We start from the raw sequence: 17301 nt of genomic DNA, 5'->3' as shown, positions 1-17301 counted from the left end.
TTCCAAACTCAAATCCTAATATTGAATTAAGAAATGATTCCTGCGGGTTAGAAAAACATTGTAAAAGAAAATGAATTAATCAGTGTACTGGTGGTTGGTTATGATTGGGAAACCAGCTATAAAATTAAAACCTAAATGGAAATTTGCATAGGAGGTAACTACCATGTGGGTACAAAATCCAAAATGACATCAAGAAATGTAAAAATATTTTGAAGGAGAAGAAATTACTCCTTTTAAACTATAAGAAAGGAAGACATTCCTAATGAAACACTATTGTTTTGTGGTTGTTTTGTATGTGTGTAGACAGAGTTTCACAGTGGGAGCCAAGAGCAGCAAGGGAGAACCATGCCTGTCTGGCCCGCTGACTGGACCGGTGAAGATAATGACAGATAATTGGGGCAGGGACCTCCTGGAACAGGTACCGCTCTGGCATAAGGTAGCAGATTTTCCCTTAAAATGCACATTCAGTGATGCTTTATTACCAGAATGTAGGAAGAAGTGACAGCGCTTTGAGACAACCAAGAAAGAAAAGGCAAGTATATTAGACTGGGGTGATTTTAGGAAGTGGGAAAGAGAGGCAGAGAGAAGGGCAGACAGGAAGGTTAAAGGGATAATGGTGAAAGAAAGTAAGAAGGAGAAACAGACGGAGGATGATCAGAAAATGAGAAACGGGGATGATGATTACTTTCCACCCCCCTATTATACCCCTGTGTCCACTGCACCAGCACCCACCCTGGTTGTCCAACAGCAACCCGCTCAGCCGTTTTCCCCCGTCGCAGCTCTACCCCCAACAGGACCTGATACAACCGTGGGACCAGCAGACCCCTCGGAGGCGGCCCATGAGCAGTGGAAATCCGTTCCATACACCGCCCACATGGACTCCCGTCTCTGGTGTTGATGGACTCCGGAAACTTAGTCCACCATCGACGTCGACCCCTACCACGCAGCTAAGTCCCACACACCCAATGATCACGGCCAGAACAGGTCACAAAGGGACCCAAACATAACCTTTCTCCGGGCACCTTTGGTAGCGTTCCCCAATCCGCGACCTGTGGCTGGTGAGGAGGGCCATGATGAATGGCGCCCGCTCGTTGACATCCAGAAGACTTGGAGACGGGACGAAATGAAGGACATTGCTAAAGAAGTTCAAATCATGCAAAAGACGCAGGGACCACACAGTTACTCAAATCGGTGCAACTGTACGGACCATCAGTGATAGGGGGATACGATGAAAATCACCTCTGGGGAGATGATGTATCCTATCACAGCCAACTGACTACACTGTGTGATGGCATAAAATAACATTAACCGCCCATGACCGATTGGGCAGCTATCCATAGCTGCATGCAGAAAGCTAAAGAGTAGTTGGAAGACTACAGACATAGGCTGAAGACCTGCTACCATAAGCATAGCGGGCTCAAACCAATGACTAATTGCCGCTGCAATGATGACTGCGACAGCCTCTTGAAGGCTGGCCTTATGAATGGACTTTTGCCAGCCCTTGGTAAACAGGTTAACATGACCTGCATTGGCTGGGAAACTACCAGTCTACAGACGGTCATTGAACACTGTAAACACGCTGACAGGCAGCAACTGTCTCATGAAGATAAGATGAGACAGAGAATGGAAAAGGAGAGTGTGAAACTTCAAGCTGCACAGCTGGCCTTCTATCAAGGACAGGGCCAGCTGCGGCAGGCACAGGGAGGTCCTCCAAACGATGGACAGAGGGGAAGAGGAAGGAGCAATGGAAGAGGAGGGGGAGGAGGAGCCAGTGCTGACGGGCGGGCTGGACGGCAACCACCAAATACTGTTTCTTTTGTTTTTGTTTTCTGTGTGTATTGACATGAGATTTATATTATGGACGGACGATGGACCATAATTTTGGTAAATTGTGTTGTCAACAACAGTGATATTTCAAACGTGACACCGGGATAAGACATCAGATCTTCCATATTCTCCCGTGGTAAACTGGCGAAACTGTAATCCACGACAATACATATTTTTCTACTAAGCCGCTGACACCAACTGGGTGATTCTCACGAAGCTGGCACTTGACAACAAGAAATAAAACACATTTTCCACCACAATTCCTCTAAGATTAGGATCTCTAGTTATCTATTTCAGAATTATTGTTATGTTTATACACTTCAGTATTGGTTCTTGTACAAGGTAACAGGTGCCGTGACCAATTAAAAGGCACAAATACCATAACTACTCTCCGGGGAAGTGGGTATCACTACCTTGGAAAATTGTAAAAAATTGGCATATATTAAAGACGTGAGTGAGGAAATCGAAACACTCTGGACATCAGAGGCGCAGAAATAACCACCATTGAAATGGCTTCCGTGGTTTCTGATACTCCCGTAAAAAGGGGAATAAAAAAGATAAACTATAGCAAAGCCATAGAGGCGCTAAAAGAAGCGCAAGGGCATTCTACCAATTCACACATGAAAAACATCAAATCGTGGATAGAATTGGGCAGCATTTCCCTGCTGACGGAAAATTCCAATCTAATAAAGAATTCAGAGATGGTATTGTGAGTGGGAACAAAGACATTAAAGAAGAATCGAAAGTGATACGACTACTACTCGTGTCTCTGACCATAGGACCAGTAATAATACCCAGATAATGTTACGTGGCGACGACGGGTGTGGAACTAATTTTGTGGTTGGAAGAATCTATGTGAAATGCCAGGGGAGTGGATTCTATTTTGTTCATGAATATGAAGGGTATTGTAGTGCGGTGGTTAGGTAAAATCATTAAGGAAAAGAGAGACCAGTCATATATGGGAGTGAATCGTTTGACTGGGGGGCAAGATAAATGCCGCCATGTGTAAGTGTAGTACCGGCTACATAAAGGGTACATAGATGTTGGGATGGATAAAAAAAACAAATGATTAATGAGTGGAGGGAGGACAGTGGACTCCGTGCAAACAGAAATGAACATGTTTTGTCTGTAATTTATACATTTGTTCACCTGGTATAATAATGTCAGACGGAAAGACAGAGGTAGAGTATAGTAGAGATTGTAGGAGGAAAAAAGTGTTAGTGGAAGAGAAATATACTGGGTGATGGGGATTGAGAGGGTTTTCTGAGTTGAAGGAAACATATGTAGATACTAATACTATTACTACTAATACTATTTCCCAAAGACAAGCTCTGGATATGACGCTGAGGACGTGCACTCAACTTCTTTGGTCAACCATGGCGAGGCCTGTTCTGAGTGGAACCTGTCCAGTTAAACTGTATGGTCTTGGCCACCGTGCTGCAGCTCTGTTTCAGGGTCTTGGCAATCTTCTTATAGTCCAGGACATCTTTATGTAGAGCAACCATTATTTTTTTCAGATCCTCAGAGAGTTCTTTGCCATGAGGTGCCATGTTGAACTTCCAGTGACCAGTCAGAATGTCTAAAGTCTAAAGTGTCTCCCCCTTTGAAGAGGGGGATGACCGTGGCAGATTTCCAATCTTTGGGGATCTCAGACAACACGAGAGGTTGAATAGTCTAGTAACTGCAGTTATACTGCAAAACTACTGCAATTACACTGCAATCTTTTTTTCATCAAGGTAATCTTCTGAATATGGTGTATTTACAAAAAAGCAGCAACAGATAACATTAGCTAGCTAGATAAGGTTAGAAAGATAGCTAAGGTTAGCATGCTAGCTAGATAAGGTTAGAAAGATAGCTAAGGTTAGCATGCTAGCTAGATAAGGTTAGAAAGATAACTAAGGTTAGCATGCTAGCTAGATAAGGTTAGAAAGATAGCTAAGGTTAGCATGCTAGCTAGATAAGGTTAGAAAGATAGCTAAGGTTAGCATGCTAGCTAGCTACACTGACAGCTGTCTGTGCCCTATTTGTTGATGTTTCTCCACTCCACGTGGGAATCACCACAATGTTCTTTCCCACCCCCAATGCATGAATGTGTATAGGTAGCCTGTCATTCTTTGGATGTTGAACCTAAACACGCATTTCCGCTCTAGGGCCGGAATGATGTCGAAATAGCGGCAGCAATGCTTTCTGGTGGGCACCTTTAAAGTATTGGTACAAAGCCCTCATCTTTTTATGTTTGGAAAGATAACTGAACTGAAAGTAGAATTGGGTTAATCACGTAACTCAACTAGCATTGAATCAGTGTAGGCCAATTAATAAGAAAGTGTAAATCTGTCACGGATGCATTCATTGCAACTGACACTGACGGCATATTTGTCAGAGGAGTATGCTTTCAAAGAAGGAAAATTATTATTTGAACAGGTTATATAAAGGGTATATCAACTTCAGATGACAAGAAATAGAAAAATAGTTCAAATGAAAATGTAAAATTACATTTTGAACTTTTACTTTGGAACAATTAGTTAGTGTTGTGAAATGTGACATTGAAATATGGGTGAGTATTAAGATTATACACCTCACCTCTTATAGAGTTTGTTTCATTCTTCCTTCCTTTCTGTTATGCCCTGACCTGAGACAGCCTTTTTATGTCTCTATTTTGGTTTGGTCAGGGTGTGATTTGGGTGGGCATTCTATGTTCCTTTTTCTATGTTTTTGTATTTCTTTGTTTTTGGCTGGTTGGTTGGTTATGGTTCTCAATCAGGGATGGCTGTCTATCGTTGTCTCTGATTGGGAACAATACTTAGGTAGCATTTTCCCACATTGTTTTTGTGGGTAGTTAATGTTATGTTTAGTGATTTCACCTTAGAGGACTGTTTTGGTTATTCTCTTGTTTATTTTTGTCATAGTGTTCAGTTTTAATAAAACAAGCATCAACACTTGCTGTGCTTTGGTCCGATGATTCCTCTTCAGACAATGAATACCGTTACACAGACAATGAAACCTCTTAGAATATTAGATCATTACATTTCTCTAAAACAGGCTATAGGCTACATGTGCACCACCACGTGGAGCTGTTCTTGTCTATTAATGTTCTGTATTATTTCATGTTTTGTGTGGACCCCAGGAAGAGTAGCCACTGCTTTAGCAACAACTAATGGGGATCCTAATAAAATACCCAGGCCAAGTCAGAACAGTAGGATAAGTTCGAAGAGGGAAAGGGACCACATTCTTAGGGTGAGACACATAGACTACTAACTGCTTACTACACAACATGCACTTAGTATTAATTTCGTAGCTACAGTAACATATCTCCCCGGCATATTGCATCACTTATGCAGCAGCATACTAGACATATTTATGGACTCACCATTATTGTGTTGTGCTCACTTGGACAGGAAGTTGGTGCAGCGGTCCTTCTTGTGGGCAAACTTCTAATTTACTTTGTTATCAAAGTCTGGCATTCTGGCATTAACCTTTACTGGCCATGTGGAGTTGTGTGTGATGTTTTTTTTAATCCTTTTAAGGGTGGAAAAGTTTCTGTGTGACTCGACGGTTGTCATCGGAGTGGTGATGATGATTTTGAGAAGAGAGACCGTCTCAGACAAGGCCTCCTGCAGGTTGTTCTCATAGAGTTACTTCCACAAAGAAAGTGCTGTCTTTCCAGTGTCCAGCTCATGATGCTGGTAGAGTGGACAGCTCTGTTTTCAGCTTCTCCTGGTTGCCCACAGGCCATAGCTTGGTGACACGCTGGAGTTCTGCGGTTGGAAAGGAATGTACATACTGGAGGGGAAATGAGCTGTCCACCAACTTTAGTTTGCTTGCAAATGTTTAGAATTTTCACCTTGAAGTTGTTGACTGCTCCGGCAATTCCTGCTGCATCAGTGGTTCTTTTCTGCATTATGTTGTACAAAACATCCACCTCTGGCATGACCAAGGGAAAGAACTTGAGCAGTTGCAGAAATGCTTCCTTCAAAACCACCCATTGTTGAATTTGCGACTTCCGACTTGTTGTGTAATATTTATGTCCAATGGCTGATGAGCACCGAGACATTTTATCTCTAATTTATCTTCATATGACAAGGATTGAAAAGGATTTGCCAGTAGATTGTCGACTTGATTCATAATGATGACTGCTAACTTGCTAGCTAAGATTTTGAAGTATGATGTTGAGTCCAATCAGTTTAATCAAAGCTATTATAAATATAACGTGATTTGGTATCAATCTATCTGTGGCCAATGACCTTGAGCCTTCTTGGATGGGCACTTCTAATGTAAATCTACGTCAGAACTCTTGGGGCTAAATTTTTTTTTAGCTCTACCCATATGACTTGGTGGTGACGTAGTGTCCCCATGAGTGACAGAACACTGAGCCAATCACGGCGCCAACACTCCATATTTTCTGCTGGCTGCCCCACCACCACAGAAAGCACTAAGCTAGGCTGAAACACCTGCATTTTGGAGCTGCCTTGCTTGAAAATGCTAAAAAGTAGCCATGTTCGTATGCACCTTTTATTATTAACTCAGTGATTTGAGTTTATTTTTTACATTGTTTGCAAACTGATATGTGACACCTATTAATGCCAAAATAACAAGCAAAACAGCAGGATTGGAGAGCCTTTACACACTAAATGTATTGGTGAATCAAAAATACAGTGATTGGATTCCTCCTGAAAGTTGCCATATTCAATTGTTCAGGTGAGAAAAGTGTACAATGGGGTTGAACAGAAGTCCTATAAATCTACCCTAATAATCCTCACTATTCATGGACTGTGATGACAACGGTCCGGTCCAGTCGTTCTGAACTGTGCACCAGGCTCCACGTTTAAACTGCCATGTATGGACTGTGCTCCATGATGAGTAAAATAGGCTACATGACCCAAATGATTAACCATCTTAGAATATGGTGTTTTTTTCCCATATGAAGAAAAGGAGGAGCCTGGTCTTTCATTAGTCCTTCCTCTTTTGCAAAATGTATACCAATCATCGTTCCTTTGATTTTTTTCAACTGGCCAATCACCACCATTTCACAAAGGAGGCGGGACCATTTCCAAGGATTCGTCCGCAGTGACCTCCGCACCATCCTTCCTCCCCTTTAATTTGCATTGGCCGACTGGAAATCTATCCTGCGAGTCGCATCACGACGAGTTTCGCATTGCTCCAGGCGGCCTCATCTTCTCCTATTCCTCCGGCTGTTTTATTTTATTTGTATATCTAAATTAGAAAATGGCGTTGCTAACACCACTCCTCGCATTCCTCTACCACTTGCCGCAGGTGTACAAGTGGCTGCTAAAGCCATACTATGTCGCGTCTCTGTTCATGTCAATCGGGTTTCTCATGATCCGCAAGACGCCAGGCATCTGCGAACATCTTTCGACACAACGAGAGGATGGCAATCCCTGCGACTTTGACTGGGTCAGTAGTGGATGGTGTAACAAATGGGGATTGAAAAATATAGAGATACGTTAGATTGACAACGAGCTAGTTAACGTAGCCATCCTATGCTAAATGTGATGACAGAGTGGGGTGTTCCGTTAGCTAGCTGACGCTAGCTACATGAATGGCCATTGCAATTCGATGGGAGTTGGCCTGGGTTCGACATTGAAAAGTGATATAGACTGTAACCCGAACCGAGATCAAAGAGTAGCAGGCAGGTGATGAGACAGAACCGCGCAAAGGGTGAATATACTGGGGAGTTAGCAGGTGCGAACCCCCTCTGATAGTAGGCTACCAGGGCCTTGATTTTTTTCTCGGGCAGAAAGTGCCACTGCCACCATGAGTGCATGCACCAAAACCACCTTACAAACAACAGGATGACACCGGCAATGCTGGAGTTAGTAGCAGGCCTTGTTTAGCCTCCTAGCTAGTACTGGAGCCGCAGGTAGCCTAGTGGTTACAGCGTTGGGCCAGTAACCGGAAGGTTGCTGGATCGAATCCCCGAGCTGACAAGGTGGATGCATTCAGGCTAGGTATCCACCTTTTATACTTTTGTTTACTCTGTTATCATGTTCCACAGAGAGAAGTGGAGATTCTTATGTTCCTCAGTGCCATCGTCATGATGAAAAACAGAAGAGCTAGTAAGTATCAGCCCTGACCCAGGTTAATCATTAGCAGAGTTGTACCCACCTGTGTTTAACCATTAGAAAACTGCCCCCCTAGTTGGAGCTAGGGGTCTCCTTCAGCAGGCAGACATTTTTGTTTTACATGACATGGTTACCATTTCAGTAAAACAAGAAGAACCCACACACATTGCTAGCGAAGTTTCACCTTTTGTATCCACAAGGTTAACATTTCAGACAGTTCAACTTTGTCTTAACAACTCGTTTAGTGTAGAACCAACGTTGTTTTGTTTGTTCTGGGTTACTGCTGTATATTGATGTTATTGTTGTAGGTGTTCAACCAATCTGCTATGGCAAATGTCTTGTCCACACAGCCCTATTTAAATGAGTAGTTTAGTGTTGTAAAACGGACTGTTTTAACAGATCGTTCATGGGAAGAAATGTCTGTTGACCTTGTGGTGTTTACGTTACGTTAGCCCTGTTGTTGACACTCCCTTGGTCTTTCATCTGCCTGTCTCTCCCTCCTCCCTAAAGTGAATCCCTCACTTGTTAGGCCTCAACTACAAACTGTCCCTCTGTCTCAGACTCCAAATAGTTTTTACACTATTCCCATTTTTTTCCCATATCACTCCTTTATCACTCTTATGGTTTTACAAAACTGTTTGTTCTAGTCTTCTATTCCCATCTGTTCTCTCTCAATGTTATGGCTCTTTGTCAATGTTATCATCTTTGTTTCCTCTTCCCCACGTGCACTATTGTCCTCAACCTTCAAATTGTCCTTATTCTATGCAATATAATTGCATAGAATAGTTGTTTTACTCGATTTAACCCCAACTCTCCATCTCTCGTCGTCTCAGTAACGGTGGAACAGCATGTGGGGAACATCATTCTGTTCAGTAAGGTGGCCAACGTTATCCTCTTCTTCAGACTGGACATCCGCATGGGCCTGCTCTACCTCACCCTCTGCATCGGTCAGTACACACCCTTGCACGACACAAGGTGTGCATACATACACACTTTGTTTATACATACATACACACACATACAGTTGAAGTCGGAAGTTTACATACACTTAGGTTGGAGTCATTAATACTCGTTTTTCTACCGCTCCACAAATTTCTTGTTAACAAACTATAGTTTTGGCAAGTCTACTTTGTTCATGACACAAGTAATTTTTCCAACAATTGTTTACAGACAGATTATTTCACTTATAATTCACTGTATCACAATTCCAGTATGGCAGAAGTTTACAGTTTACAGGAAATTATGTAATGGTTTTAGAAGCTTTTAGACGCTTCTGATAGGCTAATTGACATCATCTGAGCCAATTGGAGGTGTAGCTGATGATGTATTTCAAGGCCTACCTTCAAACTCGGTGCCTCTTTGCTTGACATCATAGGAAAATCAAAAGAAATCAGCCAAGACCTCAGAAAAAAATTGTAGACCTCCAAAGGTGCCATCACGAAGCATTGACCTCAATCCTATAGAACATTTGTGGGCAGAATTGAAAAGCAAGGAGGCCTACAAACCTGACTCAGTTACACCAGCTCTGTCAGGAGGAATGGGCCAAAATTCACCCAACTTATTGTGGGAAGCTTGTGGAAGGCTACCCAAAACGTTTGACCCAAGTTAATGAAACAATTTAAAGGCAATGCTACCAAATACTAATGGAGTGTGTGAACTTCTGACCCACTGGGAATGTGATGAAAGAAATAAAAGCTGAAATAATTCATTCTATCTATTCTGACATTTCACATTCTTAAAATGAAGTGATGGTCCTAACTGACCTAAGATAGGGAATTTTTACAAGGATTAAATGTCAGGAATTGTGAAACTGAGTTTATATGAATCTGGCTATGTTACATTACATTACATTTAAGTCATTTAGCAGACGCTCTTGTATGTAAACTTCCGACTTCAACTGTACATACATGGATACACACATAGACACACACACACACACGCTCCTCTACAGTTGTGGTAATTAATTAAACCGGTAAATGCCTGGTTAGATGACAAGACCTATAACCTGATGACCCCTCATTCGGCCTTCTGATTGGCTCGTTACCCTTCCTTCTGCTCACTGACTGGCTGATTTGTGTTCCAGTGTTCCTGATGACCTGTAAGCCTCCTCTCTACATGGGCCCAGAGTACATCAAGTACTTCAGTGACAAGACCATAGACGTGAGTACCATAGAGTACCTCTTAAGGCCCTACTGTAACAGACCATATTACCATTGCCATAGTAATGGTGTGTTATAGAGAGAAAATAACACAGATGGGTGTATCACAAATCATACTTTCACATGATCGCAGAAGATGACACCAGTTAGATTGTTATTGACATTTCAGTTGAAAGTGTGTTTTTATCATGTAATTTCAAAATGGACATTTTCTATCGATTGAAATGTAACCTTTAGTGAAATCGATGGCTGACTTGTGCCCCCGGGGTTTGCAGGACGAGTTGGAGAGGGACAATAGAGTGACGTGGATCGTCGAGTTCTTCGCGAACTGGTCCCCAGAGTGTCAGTCCTTTGCCGCCGTCTACGCAGACCTCTCCCTCAAGTAAGACGACGACTAATCTTCACTCTACGCGACAAAAGCCGCCATTTTAATGCGTTGCGTCATAAATCCTTGTCTTCAATCTACTATCCTCTCCTGAATTGTGTCACAACAGACCATCTCATATGGCCCTATTAGGCCAGACAAAATTGATTCACTGTTTAATGGATTTCCCCCCTCAGAAAAGTGAGGCGAGCGAGCAGAATAAAATAATTAAATGACATTAAGTGGTTATAAGCAATAACAGTACTTTACCACCGTGTCCTAGGCACTTTGTGCAGGCTCTAGGCTTCAGGAGTTAGTGTAGGTTTCCCCATGGAATAATCTATCTTTTTTTTCTTTAAAATAATGCAGATGTTACAATGTCATAACCATGAGAAATGAAACGCGATGGGAGGTATTGCTTGTGACAGTTTCATTATTCCTGATAAAAAAAACTATTTTAAAAAGTGCAATCCAATCTCGTAATTTACTGTGACGTATAGGGTAATAGAGTGGACTATTTAAAAAAATAGTAATACATCTAATTCAAGAACGATTGACATGAAATAATTGTAATCAAATTAAAATGTTGACATGTAATAATGAGTTCATTACCTGAATGCATCTCTGTAGCAGCTAACAATATATCCATACTAATATGATTAGGCCTTGTGGAAAGAGGGTCTGCCAAATGAACGTAGCATTGGAAACAAATGCATAAATCCAGCCATAGACTATAGCCTCTATCATCATCAAAATGGAAAAAATGTCATAACATGCCCAATTAGATGCATCAATCTATGTAGATCAAGCTTGGTCAAATTTGAGCCCAGTAACTTCGCTCACCGCATCCTCCTTCGACTGTCTCGTCTGGCGGCCACGAAAACCCCCGACACGATGTGTGTGCGTGCCACTGGCGAGATACTTTGCTCGGCGTCCTTGCTCTTCCTCGGTGGCGCGTCATCGCTTCAAACACATTCCGTCTCGGTTGGCCTACGACTACTGGTGGGACCCGGGTAAAATACAAGTTATGAATTGCACGTCAACATACAGCCGACTCACTTTGATTTCGTCAATCATTTTGACTGACATTTGGTTGTTCAAAATACTAGCAGCTTTCACTGCGTCTTTTCTGAGGAAAGCCCTGATCTCTGGCCAGTCAATTAGTTCAATGACATTGTTGTTTCGTCTATTAAATCGCTACTAAATAGATGTGAAAATGGCGCGTTAACCATGAATGTAACCGACTGTTTGTTTATATTGAGGGACATTCCACGTTTGAACCTGGACACACAAATAGGATGAATTGGCGCAGGCTTCAGCCATGACGGAACGAGAGAGAAATGAAACCTCTGCACGTCGCCTGCAGGTGTGAGCGCGTGCGTCTCACTGTCCAACCCGAGGCTCGAACATGATCTATCTGAGCGCGTGTTCCGAGGCTGTTTGGTCTCTTGCGCATCAACTTGGGAGAACAGACCCTGCATTACAAACGAAGCGCCCACATGTCGGTGGTAATGGTGGTAATGGTGGTAATGTTATTGCTGTGTTTGTTGGGAAATGGATGGGTTTTCTCTCATGGTTACAGGTATAACTGCGCTGGGCTCAAGTTTGGGAAGGTGGATATCGGGCGGTATGGAGACGTGTCTAAGAAGTAGGTCCCTTTTCTCATTCGCTCTCTCTGCGGGTAGATTATATTTTTTTTGTGAAGTAGCGTTCTGATTGGACGGCTATGATTTGAAACACCGTTTTAATAGCTTCCCTTCCCTCCATCCCTCTTCTCCAGGTACAAGGTGAGTACCTCTCCCCTCTCCAAGCAGCTGCCCTCGCTGGTGCTGTTCCAGGGGGGCAAGGAGGTGATGAGACGCCCCCAGGTGGACAAGAAGTGTAGGGCCGTGTCCTGGAGCTTCACTGAGGTGAGACGAGTGGCTTCAGAGCAGAACACACACACACACACCAGGGTTTCCGTTAACTGATAATGGCAGTGTTTTAGCCAATGGGAAAAAAGGTAAATTAATAGAAAAGCAGATGAATAAAATTGGCACCAGCCTCTCCCTCTGGGGGAGGGAAAAATCCCATTGCGAAATAATGCTTTTTAGCCTATTCATTGATGGTAATACCAGTAGACTGGTCATACTTATCGGTCTATAAGTTAGTTTGCATAACTTGGTGTACAGTATATTCATTTTGTATTTTATCACACGCGTATAGGATGCAGAGCCTTTGAGTTGAAAAATCTGTCGGACACGGCGAGAGCTGCTGCCACAGCATCTCAAACAGCAAATGCATAAATGGGCAATGGAAGGTCGTGCTTTTAAGTGCGTCGCACAGCACTTTGCAATGAGCTGTAGGCAGTATGCATTTTTTGAAAACGTATGCTTAGTCGAAACCTGAACACTTTAATGCATATTGAGGCATGTCTGACCTTGCTTCAAAGTAGCCTAGTCAAAGTCAGACCATATTTGTGGAGGCAATTATTTTATATCAACATTCTTTCATAGGCCAGTAGCCAAAGGCAAAATCCTGGCCGTGTTCGCAACCCAAAGCTAGTTGTTGGATATTAGACCCCCCCCCTCCATCTCCGTCACATGAAACGGCTTGCGTGTGCGGTGCCCTTTTGACGACGGTGTTTTCCCCTCTAATTGCATTGTGGAACAAACATTTGTGTGGAAATGCCTCGTGTGCATCGCTGCGCTTCAAATGTAAAGAAATAATAGTTGATCAATGTTTTGTGCTAAACGTTCTGATCAGTTGCATCGGACTCATTGCTTAAACTTAGCCTAGGCTTACTGGTTGTATGAATTTGGGATCTACCGTCCCACAACTGTCCCAGAGTCTGTTTTGGAATAGGTTAATTCTTTCTCGACAAGGTGATTTTAATAGACTTTTTAATAGACAACTTTTCTGCTATGCGGGACAGTAGCTTGACGTAGGCTTGTGATTCTGCTGTTCGTTACCCGTCTCGCTGTTGTTCTAACATCCTCAGTGCCCATCAGAATTCGGGTAAGAAGGACCTCATGTCGTGGCGTCCTCAACTTGCATGTTCTGTTAATATGAACGACCATATTCTAAATGTGATTTCTGTCTTTTTCTGAGCGCCGCGTGTGGACGGTTAAGCACCCAATGGAGATACGTCCCGTCAATTTCTCAAATGTCCTGTAAATGAAAAAATGCTGCCGGTCTAAATGTCCGGAAACTCTGACATGCACACCCTCTCTTTCTCTCTCACTCTCTCACTCTCAACAGGAGAACATCATCCGGGAGTTCAACCTGAACGAGCTCTACCAGAAGTCCAAGAAACTCAACAAGTCCAAGGGAGACCGGGGCGACAAGATCAACGAATCCCAGTTCCCGCCCGTGCCCGAAGAGGAGGAGCCCGAGGTCGACGCCCAGGAGGAGGAGACGGAGACCAAGAAGGACAAATAGAATTGTCGGGGGTAGCGGCCTCTGAAGAACGGCGTGGCGTCTCAATGGGACTAGGTGGCGTTATGCTGATGCCGGAGGGGGTGTGCTGTTCGATCGAGGGAACAAACATGATTGTTATGAGTCCTTTTTATTGTTTTGCTATATACTGTATGCAACAAGATTTGAGTTGCAAAATAATTGTATTATGATGATTAACTCAATATTAACTCATGTAAATCTACACTGTACGGTTCGATTTTTACGTCTCTCCATCGCACCTATGACAGTTCTGTTGATCTTTCCACCAGTTCCCTGGAGGACCTCTATGCTCATCATTGGGTGCATCCCAAATGGCATTCTATTATCTAATACAGTGCAATACTACAAAGTAGTGCACTAATATAGGGAGAAGAGTGTACTTTATGACTTAAACAATTTGAGTGCATTTGATTTGGGCTTAATCTTGGCACACTACAACGATGCACTCCGTTCATAGTGTTTCACTCGATTTAGAACTTTGTCCCATTTGGGATATGAGTGGATTTACTCTGTCCAGTCCATGCTTGGTGCGGCCAAATTGCATGCACCCGTTGAACGGAAGTTACTTTGGCTTTTGTCGGAAATGGCAACCGATTCCCTTTTATAGTGCACTAGTCAAAAGTAGGGATATGGTGCCATTGAGCTGGCAATGTTTCATATTGGACCAACGCGCGCCAGGCATTGGCTCAAATGTCTCCTTCGTTAGCCAATTGCTGTCAAAGGCTCTTTGCTGCATGTCTACTTTATTGGCTAAGCCATGGTCAGACATTTCAAGCCATCTACCTACCTCCAACTGGGTCCATAATGATAAGGTAGGGGGGGATGTGTGTATATATGAACCACGGCCTCTGTCCCAAAATGCTGTCTTTGAGAGGGAATTTAGAAAAAAATATTAGCAAGTGTTTTTGTTTGTTTTCCTTCCATAATAGTGGTTTGTGAGTTCTTTTGTCACCTAATCATAGTTTTCGGTTCAAGGTGATGCTGAAGGGAAAGATGAGGATGGAGAGCGTTTGGCTATTAATGCGAATTCCATGTGTGAACTTGATCCTGTGTTTATTTTGTTGTCCTGGCAATAGGTAGAATTACATTTTTACTTTCAAAAGCTCCCATTTCAGGGCTGACTTCTGTCTAAACACTGTCTTTTTTTTAACCCAGTTGTCATTTTGTGAATTGTTGACTAAACACATTTTTACACCAGTGCAGAGAGAATTGTGTAAATTGAGGTGAAGTAGCAGAACATTTGACCCGTTTGACATTCCCTTGGTTACTGTAGAATCCTGCTGTCTCAACGTTGCGTTCAGAATGTGTCGATTGATTCTGTGTGTGTGAATCTGCCTCCTGCTTGATATGAAACCCCTAGGGGCGTCTGACTTTTTTTTAATGCAATAAAAGTGTACATTATTAAATTCAGTCTAATTTACATTTTAAATCGCGCAACAGTAATATAATCACATAACGTTCATGTTACAAAGACGCTTATGGTGCTACAATATTCACAACCTGCATTTTGGCACCACCTTCTGGTACATTGTGGTAGTGACGGTATTTAAGAGTTACGGAGGGAGGTGAGACATGAAGCTTTGAGCTCCATCAGTGGCGGTTTCCTCTCTACTTACAGGCACCACTGACTGACGTAAACCCCACAATCAATCTCTGTCCCCTCTATATCTTGTGTGGAAGAAATGTTGTGAGGTGCATGAAAATCTACTGTAACTGAGTCATCTTAACTGACCGATTTAAGTAACCTTACATGATCTTTTCATAGCCGATGTGGAAACCTTCGGTTCTACTCAATGTGTCGTAAGTAGCCTGTGTTCTGCATTTACCAGACATAAGAAACGTCAACTACAAAACAGAACAAAGCACACTGCCTTTGGTTTTAAATACTTTATTACCAATGCTCAAACACACTCACAGACGCACACGCCCACACACACAGCTATATAGTACATATCTTTTTATTTATTTTTATTTCAAAACACCCAAGTCCCGGGCTCGTACTTGTCTAAACATCTGCAAGGGCATTGGCTGTTCCTGATGGCAGTCAAACGTCTTTGCCTTATTGGGCGACGTGCTCTTAGTCCTAGCCCATTTAGTTTCATTCTACGCTCCTGACTGGTCAAACAAACTGTCGGTTTATAGCAATGCCCTGTAAATTGTCCTAAAAATCTTGCAAAAGAAAGTAAAAAATAAATATAAAAAGGATGTTACTGACTTTTTTTTCAGCTGTTCATCTCATTGGTTTAACCGTTAACGAATAAGTAGGATGAAATGAATCTCTTGCTCTCTACGGATTGGTCACGGCAAAGCATTGTGATCCTGGCTATAGTTTCCAGATAGGTCAGCTAGTGGCAACCGGAGACGTCATTATCTGGAGCAATAAAACGAAACATTGGTTGTGTGTGTTATGGCTCCCTATTCCTTATAGGTCCTGGTCAAAAGTGGTGCACTATATAGTGAATAGGGTGCCATTTCAGACAAATTATTACAAAGCTCAGAAGTAAACAACCAGAAGGTACAACGATAACTTGTCTCTGAAATATGCCCCACGAGAAGTCGAGTGGTTTACTGTGTATCAAAGGACTTTAAAATGCTACATCGCCTTTTATCATATACATTGGTTCCCATTAGCTGAACCATATAACATTGTCCAGATACTCTCTTTGGCTGAAGACTCAAAACCCAGCCTCTGATTGGCTGGTGCAGCCATCAATACAACAGAGCCGCGCTCTAGCGCTAAATCGGGAACTAGGAAACTGACATTTTCGACTTGCTAACTGGTTAAACGCGGCACTTGTTAGCCAGTTAGCAAGTCAGAAATGTCCAAGTTCCAACTAGAACATGAACACGGCAACAGTTTTCCCCTGTTTTGGTTACAATTCTGAAATTAACTCAAACCAGAAAAACCCTATCAGGCCATTCAAAAAAATCTTGATCTTACCAACAGCTATATATATATATATATATATATATATATATATATATATATATATATATATATATAGAGAGAGAGAGAGAGAGAAATTCATATAAAATAACATTTTGAAATTAAATATGTAAAATTTAAAAAACACTTCTCTCCTTGATTTTCAAGGCCATTGCTCCAAAGTTTGTTTAGAAAAGGCCGCTCCATCTTTAAAGTACAGACCCAGCAATATATATTTTTTTAACCATTCCATTGGTCCTTAAGTGAAATCTCCACCCACCCGGGGCACTGAGCCGGGCAAAACAAACTCTACCAATGACCCTGCCGTCTACTACAGTTTAGCATCTCCATTTCTGATTGGTCGAGAGAGAATGGCAGCGAGATCACTAGCCAATCACAGTGGTCAATAGTGGCCGGAGCGTGCCGCTGTAACCTTTAAATGCCACTGATTGGAGGAAATCATAAATTCCAAACCATATAATTCTGTACAGAGAATGAATCATTACA

At 42.4% G+C, this 17301-nt stretch overlaps 2 protein-coding genes across 3 annotated transcripts in view; one reads left to right on the top strand and one right to left on the bottom strand.

Moving 5' to 3' along the window:
- Positions 1-6880: 6880 nt before the first annotated feature.
- Positions 6881-15274, top strand: LOC118362968 (thioredoxin-related transmembrane protein 2-B). Its single transcript, XM_035743725.2, has 8 exons — positions 6881-7239; positions 7841-7901; positions 8741-8854; positions 9991-10067; positions 10342-10448; positions 12013-12078; positions 12211-12340; positions 13671-15274. The coding sequence occupies exons 1-8, from the start codon at positions 7051-7053 to the stop codon at positions 13848-13850; spliced, it is 924 nt and encodes a 307-aa protein (XP_035599618.1). The 5' UTR covers positions 6881-7050; the 3' UTR covers positions 13851-15274.
- A 466-nt stretch (positions 15275-15740) lies between these two features.
- Positions 15741-17301, bottom strand: part of LOC118362967 (palmitoyltransferase ZDHHC5-A-like) — a 35313-nt gene continuing 33752 nt past the window's right edge. For both annotated transcript variants that reach the window (XM_052486639.1, XM_052486640.1), the window contains one exon: positions 15741-17301. This exon is cut by the window's right edge and continues 836 nt beyond it. The gene's annotated coding sequence lies outside the window, so the exon portion shown is untranslated.

Source organism: Oncorhynchus keta, chromosome 29, assembly GCF_023373465.1.
Source record: "Oncorhynchus keta strain PuntledgeMale-10-30-2019 chromosome 29, Oket_V2, whole genome shotgun sequence".
NCBI classification, from domain to species: domain Eukaryota; kingdom Metazoa; phylum Chordata; class Actinopteri; order Salmoniformes; family Salmonidae; genus Oncorhynchus; species Oncorhynchus keta.
The sequence above is the reverse complement of the archived record's forward strand: the minus strand, read 5'-3'. Positions and strand labels throughout refer to the sequence as shown.